A 19,644-nucleotide genomic window follows, 5' to 3' on the forward strand; every position below is an offset into this window, starting at 1 on the left:
TCCTGTTTGGGCGCATTTGGTGGTAAAGTCGCCATAGTTCGTGTTTCTGCATTTACCACATGCATGTCAGTAATATACAAATGCCACACTGATCCCTTGCCTGAATCTTGGTGCTTATATACTCATATTGGAGTGCTATGATGTTTACATGCTGCAGCAGTGCCCTCAGATTAAACTTTTTGATTGACCTATATAAGAATATGATTGAATCCATGTCTGACCATCCTCAATTAGGTTTTCCTTAAATCATTGTCGAAACATACCATTATGTTTTCCTCAGAAAGCCTACAGTCAATTCTCGTCTCCATCCTTGTCCAATGGATCCAGTGTTCCACCTTTAATGGCCTTAATGCTGACATAATGGGTCTCTAACTTTTCATCTTTGTTGTTGTTAGTGCAGATTGGTATGCAGAGTGCTGTTATGTGTGATTTTTTTATGAGTGGACTGTTAGGCAATAGTGTTAACATGTGTTTATCTAAATTAGGTTTCATTTCTTGAATACTTAAATGTAAGTTTACTTTGTGATGTTGAACTCTAGGCATAATTCTGTGATTGAAATATTGGCAGCAAGCATTTTAGTTGAATCTCCTTCTTTCATGCTGTGTTATTGAGATGTCAGCATGCTCTTGTAAAACTTGTTACCTCAATGTTTTGTCATGAACTTCAGTTCATTTATATTAATTACTTGGCATTATTTTTGCTATACACAGATCCCAGACTACCCACAGTGGCCCTCAAAGTACCAGAAGGACGGCAGCATCTATGGGCTAAGACACAAGCTGCCTTCAAATATATTGTCCATGAAGGCTTGTTGGAGAGTACTGATTGGGTGCTTAAGGCTGATGATGACACGTCAGTATCTGTAAAATGTAGTTATAGTTTTTCTTTAGTATATATTACAAATATTTCAAGAGAGAAATAAGGAGCTGCAATAGACTTGTTGTGGCATAACTGTCAAGGGTAAGATGTAAATTCCCTAGCACAGAAAATTCCTCTTTGTGCAAGGTGAATCATATAGTCTAGCATAAAATACAATATTCTGAGTAAAGAAAGAAATGAGGGAGAATTTTCAGAGCAGCATACTGATCTACCAGCAAGTAGTAAGCCAACAAAAAAAAAAAAGGGTGCTGTTTGAAGTTTTCCTGACATAATAAATTCTTCGGAGGTTCTGAGTGTTGTCAGATGTTAACACTCATAATGTGATATTTGATTGAATGACTTGGTATTTTATTTATTTATTTATCAGGTTCTGTGGGACCATGCAATCCAAAGCTAGTTGGTTGTGGAAAGAGTCGGTACATATTTTACGGAATGTTGAATTAGAAATTTTATAAACAGGTAATTAAAGAATTAATAAAGCACAAATAATAGTTGAGACTGTATGAATGAATAACAGTTCTGTTGGGAGTCTACTGAAAATGAAACATAATGAATAATGCACACTTTTCTGTACAGTGCTTAAGGAAATGTTATCCAATTTCATATCATTTTTCCATCTAGTGTTCAATGAATGAATTTTGCAGTCTCTTCTGAATGAGTCATTGTTGTCAACAACAAATCCCAACATGAAATATATGTACAGGAATACCAACATTAGAATTCCAAGACACTTGAACAATGGCCTTTGCGAAGTTCGCAAACTGATACTTTTGATTAATCGGACCACCCTTTTCTGTACTAATAAAATATTTGGTGAATGGACAGAGTTGTCCTCAAAATATAATAGTGAAAGCAAACAAAATAAACAAGCTCTGTCACAGACAAGGAGATTATCCTTGCAGTGTAGGTAGCAGCATTCAGTTTCTGCACAAGTTCTTAATGTGATAGTGGTACTTGCAAAAAAGCTCTCCATCTACCATCATCCTGAGAATTGAAACTGATTGACTTCAATAACTGTTTTGACCACCTTGTGAGAGTAAAAATTCACTTTTAGAAGAGTTCTGTGTCAGAAACTGTGTGCATAGTGTTTTGTTGCAGTTAAACATTAAACTGGTTCCTGAAATTCATGTGCTGATGTAACTGATTACTCTATCAGCTACATCATTTACATTATGTTTCACATCTTTTAAAATAACACCTGTGTTATCAGTGAAGGGGAAAACTGTTGAGTTACCTGTCATGCTTAGTGGCATATCATTGATAATATATCAAGGAAAGCAAGGGGCCCAGGACAGAAATGTGTTGCACATGTGTTTAACATGACCTAAGAAAGTTCTGAATCTCTTCCCTGTATGTTGCACTGGAGGACAACATTCTGCTTCCATTTATAGAATGTGTTGTGCAGTCCACACAATCGAAAGCTTTCGCGATATCGAAGGAAATATCTACTGTTCTTTACCTATCCTTTGCCCCTGATAGTATCTTACACATAAAAGAATAAATTGCATTTGATATGGGAAGTGATCCTCAAACCAAGCTGCAAATGTGACAGCAAATTAGGTCTCAGAGATGTGCTGCTACTCTTATACATTGCTTTCTCAAAAACTTTCCAAAATACCGCTAGCAAAGAAATTGGCAGGTAATTGTGTACATCATCCCTTTCATCCTTATTATAAAGTGGTTTCACCAGACAGTATTTCAGTCTGTCAGGAAACTGAGCACACTAACAAGGCACACTGCACAGGTGTCATAGTACAGAACTAATATATGTGACACTGATCTTCATAATCCCACTTGAAATTTCATCATTCCAATACAAGTGATTTAATACTTAACTGATTTAATACTTGATTCAATTCTATATTTGCTTGTCCCAATAAAACTTTAATTTAACTGGCCAGTTACTGACAGGAAGAGATAATAAACTATTATGCACAACTCTGGTGGATCGTTGACAGTTCCATTCTCATTCAAGAGTGGAGGTAATGTGTTGATAACTCACATCCTTCCCTGGTATAACTTTCACAATTGGTGGTCAGCAGAAGAAAGTACCCTCAATTTAGTAAGGTTGTATTTTGACGTACCACATGCTGGTAAGAAGCATTTCCCTGTGAATTCCTAGAAAGCACCATCTACTGTAAAAGTTCTTTTCTATGTTGTATTTATACACTCCTGGAAATTGAAATAAGAACACCGTGAATTCATTGTCCCAGGAAGGGGAAACTTTATTGACACATTCCTGGGGTCAGATACATCACATGATCACACTGACAGAACCACAGGCACATAGACACAGGCAACAGAGCATGCACAATGTCGGCACTAGTACAGTGTATATCCACCTTTCGCAGCAATGCAGGCTGCTATTCTCCCATGGAGACGATCGTAGAGATGCTGGATGTAGTCCTGTGGAACGGCTTGCCATGCCATTTCCACCGGGCGCCTCAGTTGGACCAGCGTTCGTGCTGGACGTGCAGACCGCGTGAGACGACGCTTCATCCAGTCCCAAACATGCTCAATGGGGGACAGATCCGGAGATCTTGCTGTCCAGGGTAGTTGACTTACACCTTCTAGAGCACGTTGGGTGGCACGGGATACATGCGGACGTGCATTGTCCTGTTGGAACAGCAAGTTCCCTTGCCGGTCTAGGAATGGTAGAACGATGGGTTCGATGACGGTTTGGATGTACCGTGCACTATTCAGTGTCCCCTCGACGATCACCAGTGGTGTACGGCCAGTGTAGGAGATCGCTCCCCACACCATGATGCCGGGTGTTGGCCCTGTGTGCCTCGGTCGTATGCAGTCCTGATTGTGGCGCTCACGTGCACGGCGCCAAACACGCATACGACCATCATTGGCACCAAGGCAGAAGCGACTCTCATCGCTGAAGACGACACGTCTCCATTCGTCCCTCCATTCACGCCTGTCGCGACACCACTGGAGGCGGGCTGCACGATGTTGGGGCGTGAGCGGAAGACGGCCTAACGGTGTGCGGGACCGCAGCCCAGCTTCATGGAGACGGTTGCGAATGGTCCTCGCCGATACCCCAGGAGCAACAGTGTCCCTAATTTGCTGGGAAGTGGCGGTGCGGTCCCCTACGGCACTGCGTAGGATCCTACGGTCTTGGCGTGCATCCGTGCGTCGCTGCGGTCCGGTCCCAGGTCGACGGGCACGTGCACCTTCCGCCGACCACTGGCGACAACATCGATGTACTGTGGAGACCTCACGCCCCACGTGTTGAGCAATTCGGCGGTACGTCCACCCGGCCTCCCGCATGCCCACTATACGCCCTCGCTCAAAGTCCGTCAACTGCACATACAGTTCACGTCCACGCTGTCGCAGCATGCTACCAGTGTTAAAGACTGCGATGGAGCTCCGTATGCCATGGCAAACTGGCTGACACTGACGGCGGCGGTGCACAAATGCTGCGCAGCTAGCGCCATTCGACGGCCAACACCGCGGGTCCTGGTGTGTCCGCTGTGCCGTGCGTGTTATCATTGCTTGTACAGCCCTCTCGCAGTGTCCGGAGCAAGTATGGTGGGTCTGACACACCGGTGTCAATGTGTTCTTTTTTCCATTTCCAGGAGTGTATTCTTGCCTTTGGATTTAGGTATATCTATCTATTTAACTGCATATACACACATTCTCCACAAGCCATCATATGGTGCATGACAGAGCGTACCTTATACCATTACCAGTAGTTTCCCTTCCTGTTCCACTTGTAAATAAAGTGAGGGAAAATCATCTGTCTGTATAACTTTGTATGAGCCATATTTTTTCGTAGCTTGTCTTTGTGGTCCTTATGCGAAATATATGTTGGCAGCAGTAGTGTCATTCTGCAGTCAGCTTCAAATGCTGGTTCTCTAAATACTCTCAATAGAGTTCTTCAAAAATAATGTTTCCTTCCCTCCAGGGATTTCCATTTGAGTTCCTGAAACATCTTGGTAGCACTTGCCTGTTGTTAGAATCTACCCATAACAAATCTAGCAACTTGCCTCAGAATTGCTTCGATATCTTCCTCTAAGAATCACACTTTCTTAAAATTCTCCCAGTAAACTGAAGCCCTACCATACACCTTTCCTACCACAATCCTCACAAGCTCATTTCATTTCATAGCACTTTCCAAGATTGTGCCCAGACATTTAAATGATGTGACTGTGTCAAGTAGGACCCTATTAATGCTTTATCTGAACATTACAGGGTTTTTTCTGCTCATTCACATTAACTATCATTTTTCTACATTTGGAGCCAGCTGCCATGCATCACACCAACTAGAATTTTTTTTTTTAAAGTCATCTTGTACCATCCTACAGTCACTCTTCTTTGACACCTTCCCATATCACAGCATCTTTTGCAAACAACTGCAGATTCCTGCCCATCCTGTCTGCCAGATCATTTATGTATATAGAAAATAATAGTGATCCTATCACACTTCCCTGGGGCACTCCTGAAAATACCCTTGTCTCTGATGAGAACTCACCATTGAGGACAACCTACTGGACTGTATTACTTAAGAAGTCTCTCATATCTGGGAACCTATTCTATATGTTTGTATCTTTAATAGTCTGCAGTGGGTACCATGTCAATTGCTTGTCAGAAATCTAGAAATATTGTCTCTGCCCGTTGCCCTTCATCTGTAGTTTGGAGTATATCAAGTGAGAACGGGGAAAGCAGAGTTTCATGCAAGCAATACTTTCTAATATTATACTAATTTGTGGGCATAAGCTTTTTTGCCCTCTTGTGGGCGTAAGCCTTTTTTGCCCTCTTGTGGGCGTAAGCCTTTTTTGCCCTCTTGTGGGCGTAAGCCTTTTTTGCCCTCTTGTGGGCATAAGCCTTTTTTGCCCTCTTGTGGGCGTAAGCCTTTTTTGCCCTCTTGTGGGCGTAAGCCTTTTTTGCCCTCTTGTGGGCGTAAGCCTTTTCGGCCTCTGCTGCTCGGCCTCTAGGAAATTTACTATATTCAAACTTGGAATATGTTCTACAATGCTGCAGTAAACTGATGTTAAGGATATTGGTCTATAATTTTGAGGATCCATTCTTTTGCTACAATATCTAAAAATATAGTTTTGTGGGTTAGCACTTTCTTGTGTCAACCCCTTTGGTTGACAACATTTATTTAATTTTGTCATTTCCATGTCAAATGTTGTTAGAATATTCAAGGAGGGCATTAACTGCTGCAATGAGAAGGAATGGCAATGCCTGAAGCAACAGTCTTGGGCTTTGCCACTCCCATAAAAGTGCAGTATTGAGAAAGGAGGTGAAAATAGTCAGGTGTACTGCCAAATATGAAGAGACGAAGTAATGGCTTCTTAGTTTTCTTATTACATTATCCTCTGTGGTCTTCATTTTCCTCTCCCTGCAACCTTCAGAGTGGGCGAGAGCCAAACACCATCTTGGCTCCAGGCTCAGGTTTGCGTTCACCTTGACCTCAGCTCGCTCCCAAAGGAGGTTACCCCAGCTTCGGTATACCACTCACTCACGGTTTGTTGAACTTCGTTCGATGTTCATTAATACGATCTTCATTTATACAGATGGCTCTAAGATCAATGATGGTGTCAGGTGTTCTTTTATTGTCGGGGCACACAGTTTCAAATAACGGCTTCATGGCCATTGTTCGGTCTTCACAGCTGAGCTATTTGCCCTCTATCAGGCAGTTCTTTACATCTGCCACCACCGACATTCTGCTTATGTCATCTGCTCTGATTCCCTGAGCGCCATCCAGAGCCTCAGTGATCCGTATCCGGGTCACCCTTTTGTTCACCGGATCCAATGCTCTCTTCAGCAGCTGGTGGACGGCGGTTCTCCGGTTACCTTTATGTGGGTTCCTGGCCATGTCGGTATCCCTGGGAACAAAGCTGCAGATGCCACGGCCTAGGCTGCGGTCCTCCAGCCTCAGACAGCTTCTTGTTGTGTGCCTTCATCTTATTTTAGCAGTCATTTGTCAGCGCATTTTATTGCTGTGGCATGCTGATTGATCTACACTTACTGAAAATAAGTTTCGTGCCTTGAAATCTCTCCCCATGGTTTGGACGACCTCTTCATGCCCTTCCTGGCGAATTTTAATACCCTGCTTATTGATCTTTGCCTGCCATGTACTCTGGATGACATTTTAGCGGATGACCCAGAAGCAGCTGCTTGTGTTCGTTTTATCCACTTGACAAACCTGTCTAAGGTCATTTGATTATGCTGTTTTCTTTTATCCCTTGCATGTTAATGTGCCTTTTAGTGTTGTCCTTTTTAGTTGCTGTTTTAACATTGTGCCTCACAGTGCATTCATAAAATAAAATAAAAAATAAAAAATAAAAAAAAAAAAACCCGTATCCTATCAAAGGCAGCGCTACCTGTGAAACCAGTCATGTGATTTACAAGCTATGCTGCAACCACTGTGCTGCATTCTATGTAGGCATGACAACCAACAAGCTGTCTGTCCACATGAATGGTCACTGGCAAACTGTGGCCAAAAAACAAGTGGACCACCCTGTTGCTGAACACGCTGCCAAACATGATATCCTTAATTTCAATAACTGCTTCACAGCTTGTGCCATATGGATCCTTCCCACCAACACCAGCTTTTCTGAATTGCTCAGTGGGAACTTTCCCCACAATACATCCTACAGTCCCGTAACTCTCCTGGCCTAAACCTTCGTTAGTCAGTGTCCTCATCCATCCAGCCTCCTCCATGTTCCCATTCCAGCACCACACAGCTGTCATTTCACCACAACACCAAGTTATTTTATTTCTTTTTATCTCTCCTTTCCACTACTCCCCCCCTCCCCCCTCCCCCCTCCCCCCTCCCCACCTCTCCCCTGCCCGCCGTCTAAACTGTAGCACTTCACTATCTGCCAAACCCACCATTCTATCCCTCCCCCACCCCGCACCAGCCTTTTCCTTACCCCCACCCAGTCGCCACTCCCATCATGCACTGCTGCTGCTGCTCGCAGTGTGGTTTTGGCTGTCTGAGACTGCAGCTCTTTACAAGAGATGCCTATTTCTATGTACTCCATGTGGGTATCTGTGTGACAGTCAAACGATGATATGTTTGTATGATCCTCCTCTTTGGGTGATTTCTTATGTGTGAAATTTAAAATATCTGCTTACCTTTTGTTGTCTTCTATTGCCACCCAGATGGGTCAACCACTGACTGGATAGAAGCCTTTGATCCATTTAGTGATTTTTAAATACAGCCAAAATTTTCTCATGTTCTTGGAAGATCTTTCTCTAATGTATGGTGGTGGAAGTTGGGGTATGCTTAACACATTGATCTGCTTATGTACACACAAATTTCTGATAACTTTTGCTGTTGAAAATTTCTTGTAACATTTTCTGTTCCTTTTTTGAACAAAGAATGCAGCAGTCTGTTTCCTGATCATGTTTCAAATTTGATTATTAAACCATGGAGGGTCTTTCCCATCGTTAATCTATATATTTGTCACATACGTCCCCAGAGCATGATTTACAAGCAGTTTAAACTTTGTACATAGTTCCTCTATGTCCATCCTTCTGGAACTACATGATGTCCATTCATTGTATAAGTGGGATACTAACAACTACTTATCTGCTTTTTCTAGCATAAATTCCTTCCTAGCCTTCTTCATGGATTTATTAGGTTTAGTAACCATCATCACTGTATTATCACAATCACTAATTCCTGTCAGTGTACTGATAGGCTGTCTATATATTTTCAGTATAATCAGGCCTGTTTGTAACGATGTCTAAAATATTTGTATTGTGTGTGGGCTCTTGAACTAGCTGCTTAAGATAATTTTCAGACATGTTCAAAAACACTTCACAAGTATATGTATCTGTATTTTCTGCTGTGAATACTTATACATCACAATCTGTATTTGATTGAATGAAGCTGACTTCAATTAATAATGCATGATACGGGTATTTCTGCACTACTGAGCATAGACTTCTCATGCATTATTCTACAACTGTTATGCAAATTGGGTGGCTGGTACTAGTGCCCATATAACTCGGATTGACTCTTTCAGCCTTGATAAACAGAATATTTTTCTTGACGGCAATAAACACCCCCCCGCCCACCTACAATTTCTAATCCGTCTTTTCAATATATGTTCCATGCCACAATAAATATTTCAGAGCTTTCTACTTTCGGTTCCAGCTAGCTCTCAGTTCTCAGAATAATTTGAGAGCAACAACTTTCCTGGAGCACAGTAAGTTTGTTTCAAATACTTCAATTTATTGTTAAAATTTTGACAGTCAAAATTTCTCCACTTTGTAAGTGGTCTGATTTTGCTCTCTGTTTATCAACTGGTGAGCATTCATCACAGGACCTCAGAAGTACACTACCTCAGTAGCTGTTTCCTTTGTGCAGTGCTTCTCTGATCTATCAAGGGGAGTCCTACAATTCTGCGCCCCTTAACACAGGTCCAGAAATCTGCAACCATGTCAATCACGGAACTGATGAAGCCTCTAGTTGAGACCATGTACTCGGCTCCAAACCAAAGGACCCCAATTAACTATGGATACAACACTGAAAATTGTGATCTGTACATGCACCCCATGAGAGAGGCCAGCAGTCATCACCACTTCTGCCAGCTGCCCATAGGAATTCAGGATGGTTCAGAACCCATGACAGGTGTCAGTTGTGCTAACATGAGCAACAACTGGTAGACTACTACCCTCAATAACTGCAGGAAGGGCCTCCTCCACATCTCAGATGAGGCCTTCCAGTACACTCACTGAGTCCACATTGCATTTCTTTCCTGACATGGATGCTATTTCCCTAAGGCTCTCCATAATGTGCCTAACATTGGAGCTCCAATAACTAGTAAACTCCTCAAACTCCATGTTTGCTCAGACCCCATTGAAGGAGCAGCCACCATTCCACGCAGAGTGAATGGGTGAGGTCAGACGTCCAGCCTCCGTATCAAATTCCGCATCAAGCGGCGCAACTGTGTAACAACCATTCACCATGCAGTGAGTGCAGATCCCCACATAAAGTGTGCTGGAAGGTGCCCCATCAGCAGAGCCTGTGGGAAAAACATGTGACACCTGTGGTGTCACATGTGATGCGCTGCTTCTCTGCTGTCAGTGTCTTCAGCTGTTTGTGGACTATGGCCAGCTCCTCCTGCATCCACACAGCTTCACAAACCCTATCATCTATTACAACTGACTTAAAAATCAAACTATGAAAAACAGAAAAGGCTAAATATGTGAATGCTAGTCTCCTGGTGCTTCAAATCAATGTAGGCTGGCACCTGACAGATGTAATTAGCTGTCACTGTCTTTCCAAAACAAACAAACAAATGACTGTTGTGTGACAGGCTGTGCAAATGTACATGTTACCATTACTAAAAGTGATACTACAGGACTACTAAGGTTACTACAGGACTACTAAGGTGGATTATGAAGTCATCACAGTCCGACCGTACATTCTGAATCTGATGCATTGATTCCAGTGTCAATGTTATAACCACACTCACATCTCCCAGCAAAACATGACCAAATGTGTTGCTTGTGGTAGAGATGGTTATGAGGGCGATTGACTGCTTCCTTCTTTATGCTGTATAACTTGTAATGGTGACCATACCATCTCATCCTGTGAATGTTCCATGTATCTTGATGAGCAGGCTGTTCATGAGGTCTGGATGATGGAAAGAGTACCTTACCCTTTTACTCGCAAGTTGCTAGCTAGTCTAAAGACCTGTATTTTACCATCTGGCACTCGCAGTACCATTCTTGCTATGCCTCACTCTATGAAGGACATGGCCATGCAGACTTGTGACCTGCAATTCAGTACTACAGTTGTGAAATTGCCCAGTATCACAGTAGCATCCCCATCTTGTTCTTCTACATCTGTTCAACAAGCCTCCAAATCTTCACCCCCCCCCCCCCCCCCCTGGCCCCATGGTAAAATCACCTGTTACACAAATGGCAGGCCAGGAAGGATAAAAGCAGCACACCCGCAAAGATTTTTTTATCTCCTTCCAGCCCACAAACATTTGGGTCTTTGTCTGACAACAATGAAGACTTGGAAGTCCTCTTCAATAGTGTTGTCACATGTTACTCTCACCCGGCCAACTTCCATTTCACTAGTGCACACTGTCTACCATTTCTCTGCCCTAGAGTCCACAGGCCAACCAAAGGAGAATGCCAATACCTCCATAGATTTCATTTAAGATGATCCTGCAGCCTTTGTGCCCTGTAACAATGAGTCCTCCCCATTCCCAGTTATAATTCTTCTCCAAAGGAACATTTGTGGCATTATATCCAACAAGGAGGAATTACGGCTCCTCTTGGAATCACAAAATTAGATTGTTTTCCGCCTCTAAGAAACGAAATTGTGTCCTCACGATCACTTTGACTTCTCACATTTCCTTCCACTCAGCTTTAATTTAGGTTTTCTGTAATTTCCCTAAATCACTACAGGTAAATTCCACGATGGTTCCTTTGAAAAGGCACAGCCAATTTCCTTTTCTAATCCAATGGAACCAATGACCTTGCTGTTTTGTCCCCTCCCCCAGATCAACCAAACTACAAAATTCATAGTACTCTTGATAGGAAACTTTCTTGGTCCTCCCATGTCTTACCTGGCCACAAACTATACTCAGTCCCTCAATGTCCTACATGTCCAAATCAGTACTTCCTGGGTATCGGATTGGACCACCCTTCTTCATTTATACCAATCCCTTGTCCATTCAAAACTTGACTGTGGGTGCTTGTCTATTATTTGCATGTCTGTCCATCTTGTGTCATCATAGAAGAATCCAGTCATGGAATAAGTTTGGCCACTGGTGCCTTTTACATTAGCCCAGTTGAGTCTCTATTCAGAAGCTGCTGAATTACCACTGTCCTACTAGTGTGATGCCCTCCTCAGTGAATATGCATGCCATTTGTCTTCCATGCCCAGCCATCCATCCTATGTCCTCTTTTTCAATGACTCCCTTGACCACCAGTATGGGGCATTCCCTTCTTCTCTATTACCTCTCAGAGTTCGATTTGGCTACTGCTTCAGGACCTTAACTTCATGCTACCTTCCACATTCCTGATTAGTGTGAACCCTTCACTGCCATGACTTTGTGTGGTGGCCCATGTTCATCTTGGACATCATTTGCTTCCCAAGGTCACTACTCCATTTTCAATCTATCCCTATAAGTTTCTCGATCTTCGCACGATAGCACCTTAGTGTATAGTGATAGCTCTAAGACCAACCGTGGTGTTGGGTGTGCCTTCATCATTAGCTCCGACCATTTTCAGTATTGGCTTCCAGAACACTGGTAGATTTTTACAGCAGAATTCTTCACCCTGTAACAGGCCACCCAGTACATCTGGCAATATAGGCTTCTTAATTGTCATATGCCCAAATTCTCTGTACCCTTCAGAGCCCCTGTGTGCTGTACACAATCCAACCCTTAGTGCAACAGGACCAAAACTTCCACTTACTCACTGTTGAGGAAGCCACCATGCTGTTCATGTGATTTCCTAGTCACATTGGTGTGATGGTAAATGAGGCGGCTGACACTGCTGCCAAGGCTGCAATCCTCCCACCTCAGCCGGCTAGCTCTTCTTTCCTTTGGACAACTTCCGTGTTGCTGTCTATTGTCAGATGTTGTCACTTTGACATTACCACTGGTATTTTCTTCACAGGAACAAGCTCCAGAGAATTAAACTTGTCTCAATGGCTTGGTCAGCCTTCTCTCTGCCCTCTTATCGCAAGGAAATCATTTTAGCTAGGTTGCGTATTGGGCACTGCCTTTTAGCCATCATAATTTAATTCATGATCCCCCACAACTTTGTGCTTATTGTCATCAACCTTTGATGGTTCAGTGTCTCGTGATCCAATGCCCTTTTCTGACCAGTTATGTTTCAGTGTATATTTGTCATCTTAAGTTATTGACCATTCTAGTAAATGACGTATGGGCTGTTGATTGCTTAGGGTCCTCTGCTGTCTCTACAGTGTATGTAGATCTTTCTCCAAGGGGGAGTCCTTACTTTTAACTCTTTTTCCTTCTGTCAATGGGTCTTAGCATTTAGTCTCTTTTAGCTTCTTTTACTGCTTTTATTACTTATTGATATTCTAAGGTTTCAACATGGGTGCTTATGACATAATTTGTTTTGTGCCCTAAAAAACCACCATCTAGAGAAGTGAAATAGTATTCTTAAAACACTGATAGACAAGGCTGGTACTGTACAGGACACAGAAGACTTACTGGTCCAATTAAAACACCTGGAAATTGTATTCCAGGATATTGGGTGTACCAAACAGAAAATCTGTTGCTCTTCCTAACGTATGGCAGGTCATAGGTAGAAACCAAGGGAAAAAAGTAGAGAAATTGTAAGTAACTGCCCATTTTCAAAATGTTGGAAGCATGATATACATTATGGACAAACCTCAAATGTCAGAACTGTGGAAGAACACTATACTGAACACAAGTGCATTTAACTTTGATAAAACAGAAGTAGATAGTTGTGAAATTATGTTTGGCAGCTGGACACTCAACATTTTTCAACCAAACAAATAGGTGGTCCAGACCTCTAGCTTTTGACACTCAGTAATAAATGAATCTATTCAAATTACATTATTGTAATAAATGAGACAGAATTGCTGTCCATCACTTACTTCCAAGAGGTAAAGTGTAGTAGGTATTGCCAATAAAAACATGCAACACACGAGAGGGGGAGAGAGAGAGAGAGAGAGAGAGAGAGAGAGAGAGAGAGAGAGAGAGAGAGAGATGTGTGTGTGGGGGGGGGGGGGCAGGGAGAGGGGGTGGAGAATGGTAGAACTTGAAAGTTGTTGATTATCTCATCTAGCAATGTGATCATTCCCTCCTTGAGCTTAAAAGCTGAATATTGTAGGTAGGAGTAGTTATGATATAAAATGTATATAAAGTTTCAAAACTGTTTATCAATTGATTTCAGTTAATTATAGTGCAGCTTTCCTGCCAGAACACAATGTATTGTCATCAGAAACAGAAAACAGTAGACAACTTGGGGCACATTTTTTTTCAAGGGAAAAAATTGGTTTACATATGTTTGGATTTTTGTCAGAGCACTTAAGTAAACACATATGTACATAAAAAGAGCATTTCCGAATGAAACTGTAACTGAAACTAATTTTGGTGTGACTTATTCCAGAGTAGTGCTCCAGCATTATCAACTCTCGTCATGTGGGCATAACAACAGACAGTACACATAGCTAGGATTGTAGCTTTTCAGATCACATAAGTGTTTAAGGGATGTTCTGGAAACTTAGGTGGGGTCTTTGGAAAAGAAAGGGTGCTCTTGTTCTCATGAAGCCTAATGGGGTAAATTTAGAGAACCAAGATTCAAAGAAGATTGTACAAAAATCACTCTCTCCATCATCTGTGCCAATAGGTATCACTAGAATAAGCTAAGGAAGATTAGGGTGCATATGAAGGTATGTATAGTAATTTTTCTCTCTCTCTCATTGTTTGAAAGTTACTAATATTAATATGAAGTACTTTTTTTCTTGTACTGAATGGAAGATACGGTATTAAATTTTGGGGGAATATAGGTTTCACAAAAAAACTTCTTTTAAACTCCAAAAGAGAGCTATTCGTATTCTGAGGGGTGCTGCCTACAGAGAGCCACGTAGAGGACTCTTTAAGGAATTGAAAATTTTGATCCTCCCTAGTTTAGTCATCTATAAATCAGTATGTTTCCTCAAGTCAGATCAAGAATGCACTTCTCTAGACAGTGAAGTAATCAACTATCAAACCACAAACAGGCATGATTTCCATAGACATACACATTCAAAAACCCTATACAAAAATAGTGTTGATGTATCTACCCAAAATAATGTTCAATGCCTCACCACAAGAAATAAAAAACATACAAAACCTTACATATATTTAAAAAAGAAAAGGGCTACCATCAGGTCAAAGTTTCTATAATGTTGATGAATTTCTTTTTTATCCAAACAGATAGTGCTCATCTTTGGATTTTTTGTATAAACCTTTGTTTGCATGTAAAAAGAAGACAAAATATATGAAGTGTAATTAAGAAAATGTTATTTCCCTTAATTGTTGAAAATATAAATTGTGCTCTCTCTCTCTCTCTCTCTCTCTTTTTCAATATGACAACTCCTATATCATGGATAATGATGAATTGAATTGAATATTTTGAGTAAATGTTAGTGCTGCTATAATTGCCATGGTTCAACAGGTTCATTGTGATGGAAAATTTACGCCACCTGTTGCTGCCTCTGGATGCCTCACAATCTCTCTTTGGGGGTCTACGGCTGCGGCCATTTTCACCAAAGGGCTTTATGAGTGGTGGAGCAGGGTATGTGCTTAGTCGAATGGCTGCTCTCCGCTTTGTTGAGCAGGGAATATCTGGAGACCTCGGAGGCTGCCGTAATCCAGGATACAGAGGCGAGGATGTTGCCATTGGTGAGTTGAGTGATCATTCTTAAGTGGTATGGTATCTTGCCGTGTAAGGCATTTATTTTGATTCTTGTTTTGCTCCTATTATGATCTGATACTACAGTCTTCAGAAATATGCATCCATGTTGATCCTTCATATTTTATGTCATCCACTCACTTTTGACTGGATCATCTAAGATTTTTCTTATCTGTTGGACACCAACAAAGAACTTATCCACTTGTTCTACATCATCACTGTTCATTTGCAGAATTTTCTTATTGTCTTGATTATATATTATTTCAATCTTTCTATAGTTGGTCTTCAAACCTATTTTCAAACTCGCCCAATTGAGTTGTCCCATCAATTATTGAAGTTTATCTGCAATAGAGGCAAACATCACAATGTCTTCAGCAAAATGAAGGTGGGTCAGTCTAGTTCCATTAACATACAACCCTTCTTCATTTTCCCAATTAAGTACTTGAAGAAAAAAAACTCACATTCTGCATATTCAGATTTAATGTGGTGTAAAAACATTATTACAGTCAGTATACATTTATGGAGTACTTGCAACCTGAAGTCCTGAAAACAGAAACTAAACCCAACTTGGTTTTTTTTTTTATTGCCTTTATATCAAGACCATTGCTGAAAAGAAACCTTGAATACATGTCTCTGAAACAGCCAGCAAAGTGACATCATTATAGTGCTTGACAATAACTGAAATGAGCACGATTATAATGCACATTACACATTATTCATTTATAACCTGGATTTCTTAATGTACTATTTCTTTTTGTAGAGACAAAAAATGTTCTGTGAGTAATAAATTAAAAATTGTTGATCTTGTGAGGAATGATGATCCAAAAGCAAATTTAGCTTGTGAATATAATGTACCTGGAGTAGTAATCAGGATGATTGAAAGAAGAGAATGGACTTAGAAGTTTCATAAGTGCAATGTGATAAATGTCTTTATAGTAGGTTAAAAAAAAAAAACTGGAAAGGCGCCACTTAGGCCAAGCTGCAAAATTTCACTTTGATATATTAGCAACAAAGACTTTATTGGTTCTAATAGATGATTTTCAAGGTGTAAATGTCATCATGGTATTAGCCAAATTATACTGAAGAAGTGGCAAATCTGCTGAATTTTTAGACAACATCATGGTAGATGAAAGCTAAAATGAACATAAACTGTATAATTGTGAAGAAACAGTGACTTTTTTTGACTGCTTCCAACCAGAACTTTCACTGTAAAAACAATTTAGGAAAAAAGGTGGGCTTCAAAATGATAAAGATGTAATTACCCTCCTCTTGGGGTGTAATGTATGGGATTTTGATTATGATGTGTTCCACATTTTAGTATTTGTAGTAGGTGTGACAGTGCTGCTATTCAGATAACTAGACAATCAAGTCCTGAATTGGCAAGTCTGCATAAGAGGTAGTAAGTTTGGGACACTTGAAATCTCACTTGTGTGAGAGGCCTTACAAATCAGTGATCCAGGCCATGTAAGACTGCTCAGGACACCTGTGATGCTAGTTAAACTGCAACTGTGCTGCTACCACATGAGTTTGATGGCCAGAACACTGCATAAGCAACCAACAGCACTCATACAGCAGCAATCGAATGACTCGCTAAAGGTGAAAGAAAAGAAGTATGACAAATCGTACACCAATCTTGGATTTGTTGATTCTAGCTGTTCACCTACCTGCTTATTATGTAGCAAGCTACTTCAGAATACTTCCATGCTACCTGCTAAGATGCACTGACATTAGGAACTATGCAACCTGATGGCAAAGAAAAGACTGAAGAATTTTTTATGTGTAAGAAAGTTGGTATTGAGTTTGAGGGATCATTAGGCAACAGTTGAGTAGAACAGGGAAAAGGAATACCATAGAAGAAGAATGGGTAGTTTTGAGAGATAAAATAGCGAAGGCAGCAGAGGATTAAATAGTTAAGACAAGGCCTAGCAGAAATCTGTGGATAACAAAGTATACACTGCATTGAATTTAGCTGACAAAAGGAAAAAAAACATAAAAATAATAAAAATTCAGCGAATCAAGCAGGCAAAAGGAAATGGAAACGTCTAAAAAATGAGATTGACTGGAAGTGCAAAATGGCTAAGCAGGCATGGACAGAGGACAAATGTAAGGATTTAGAAGCATATTTCGCTTGGGGAAAGATAAATATGACCTACAAGGAAATTAAAGAGGCATTTGGAGAAAAGAGAAGCAGGTGTGAGACTATAAAGTGCTCAGATTGGAAACCAGTACTAAGTAAAGAAGGGAAAGATAAAAGTTGGAGGGAATATATAGGCCTATACAAAGGAGATGAAGGCAGAATTGTAGGAAAGAAGAGGATGTAGATAGAGGTCAGATCTAAGCTACAATAGTGCAAGATGAATTTGACAGAGCACTGAAAGACCTAAATCAAAATGAAGCCCAGGTTTGGATGACATTCTGTCAGAACTACTAATAGCCTTTGGAGAGCCAGCCATGACAAAATTCTTCCATCTGGTGTGCAAGAGGTATGAGACAGGTGAAATACCCTCAGACTTAAAGAAAACTATAATAATTACAATTCCAAAGAAAACAGCTGCTGACAGGTGTGAATATTACCAAACTGTCAGTTTAAAAAATAGCTGCAAAATACTAACACAAATTCTTCACAGAAGAATGGAAGAACTGGTAGAATGCAACCTCATGGAAGGTGAGTTTTGATTCCAGGGAAGTGCAGAAATATGCGAGCCAACACTGGTGCTACACCTCACCTTAGATGATAAGTTAAGGAAAGGTAAACATACGTTTATTTCAATTGTAGATGTGGAGAAAGCTTTCGACAATGTTGACTGAAATACTCTCTTTGAAACTGTGAAGGTAGCAAACTAACTATTTACAACTTGTATAGAAGCCAGATGACAATGGTCATGAAGTGGAATCAGTGGTTGAAAAGAAAGTGATACAGGTTTGCAGCCTACTGTCAGTGCTGTTCAACCCATACATTGAACAAGCAGTTAAGGACACCAAAGAAAAGTTTGGAGTGCTAATTAATATTAAGGGAGAATATATAAAAATAAATAAAAACTTGGACAATAAATAAGAAATTTGAGGTTTGCTGGCGATATTGTAATTCTGTAAGAGCCAGCAAAGGACTTCGAAGACCAGTTGAACAGAATCGACTGCATCCTGAGAGGAGGATAGAAGATGAACATTGACAAAAGCAAAACAAGGATAATGGAATGTAGTCGAATTAAGTCAGGTGATGTTGAAGCCAGCCGGTGTGGCTGAGTGGTTCTAGGCACTTCAGTCTGGAGCCGCGCGACCGCTACGGTTGCAGGTTCGAATCCTGCCTCAGGCATGGATGTGTGTGATGTCCTTAGGTTGGTTAGGTTTAAGTAGTTCTAAGTTCTAGGGGACTGATGACCTCAGATGTTAAGTCCCATAGTGCTCAGAGCCCTTTGAACCATTTGAGGAAATTGAAACAAGACACTAATAGCAGTAAATGAGTTTTACTATTTGGGCAGCAAAATAACTGATGATGGCCAAAGTAGAGAGGATTTAAAACATAGTGCAAATGGCAAGAAAAGCATTTCTGAAGAGGAGAAATTTAACAACGAATATAGATGGAAGTCTTTTCTGAATGTATTTGTATGGGTTGCAGCCATGTAGTGAAAGAATGGACAATAAACAGTTTAGACAAGAAGAGAATACAAGCTTTTGAAATGTTGTGCTACAGCAGAATACTCAATATTAGATGGGTAGATCACTTAACATATGAGGTACTGAATAAAATTAGGGAAGCAAGAAATTTGTAGCACAACTTGACCAAAAGAAGGGATTGGTTAATAGGTCACATTCTGAGACCTCAAGGAAGGTGAAGAGGCTGGCACAGGATAGAGGAACATGAAGAGCTGCATCAGACCAGCTTGTTACTGTGTTAATGTACAACCAATGAAATGATAAATGACTGTAATAGTGAGTTTTTTAATTACATCCCAATGCAGCACTTAAAATGCAGTGTATTTCTATGAAATACAGTTTCATGTGCAAATCATGATTTTTTGCACCTATAGCCCAAATGATGAAAGATTTTTACAAATGCTTCTTATAATTTCAATAATAATACAGTATCTATTTAAACTCAGCACATGCGATTCATGCAAGATCCCATTTTACATGCAGTTTATGTGCAACTTCAGACCAGTATGTTACAGCAACAGAGAAAGCTTTCACAAAACAGGCTGACCATAAATTATATGTATTTGTCTAACTTTTTGCAAAATTTGAACCAATTTACACAAGTCCAAAACATAGAAGAGGCATGCATAGAAAAACCACACAAAACACATTTTTCTGGCATGTAAAATCTGAATGAAGCTAGATTTATGAAAGTGGATTTTCAATATTATCATAAGAATGCATTT

General features: G+C 40.6%; 1 protein-coding gene across 2 annotated transcripts in view; it reads left to right on the forward strand.

Moving 5' to 3' along the window:
- Positions 1 to 19,644, forward strand: part of LOC126203003 (glycoprotein-N-acetylgalactosamine 3-beta-galactosyltransferase 1-like) — a 184,420-nt gene that overhangs the window by 130,261 nt on the left and 34,515 nt on the right. For both annotated transcript variants that reach the window (XM_049937201.1, XM_049937203.1), the window contains exons 4-5: positions 712 to 853; positions 15,029 to 15,255. In XM_049937201.1, the coding sequence (XP_049793158.1) occupies positions 712 to 853; positions 15,029 to 15,255 (369 nt within the window). The remainder of the gene's footprint in view (positions 1 to 711; positions 854 to 15,028; positions 15,256 to 19,644) is intronic.

The sequence above is a fragment of the Schistocerca nitens genome, chromosome 9, assembly GCF_023898315.1.
Source record: "Schistocerca nitens isolate TAMUIC-IGC-003100 chromosome 9, iqSchNite1.1, whole genome shotgun sequence".
NCBI classification, from domain to species: domain Eukaryota; kingdom Metazoa; phylum Arthropoda; class Insecta; order Orthoptera; family Acrididae; genus Schistocerca; species Schistocerca nitens.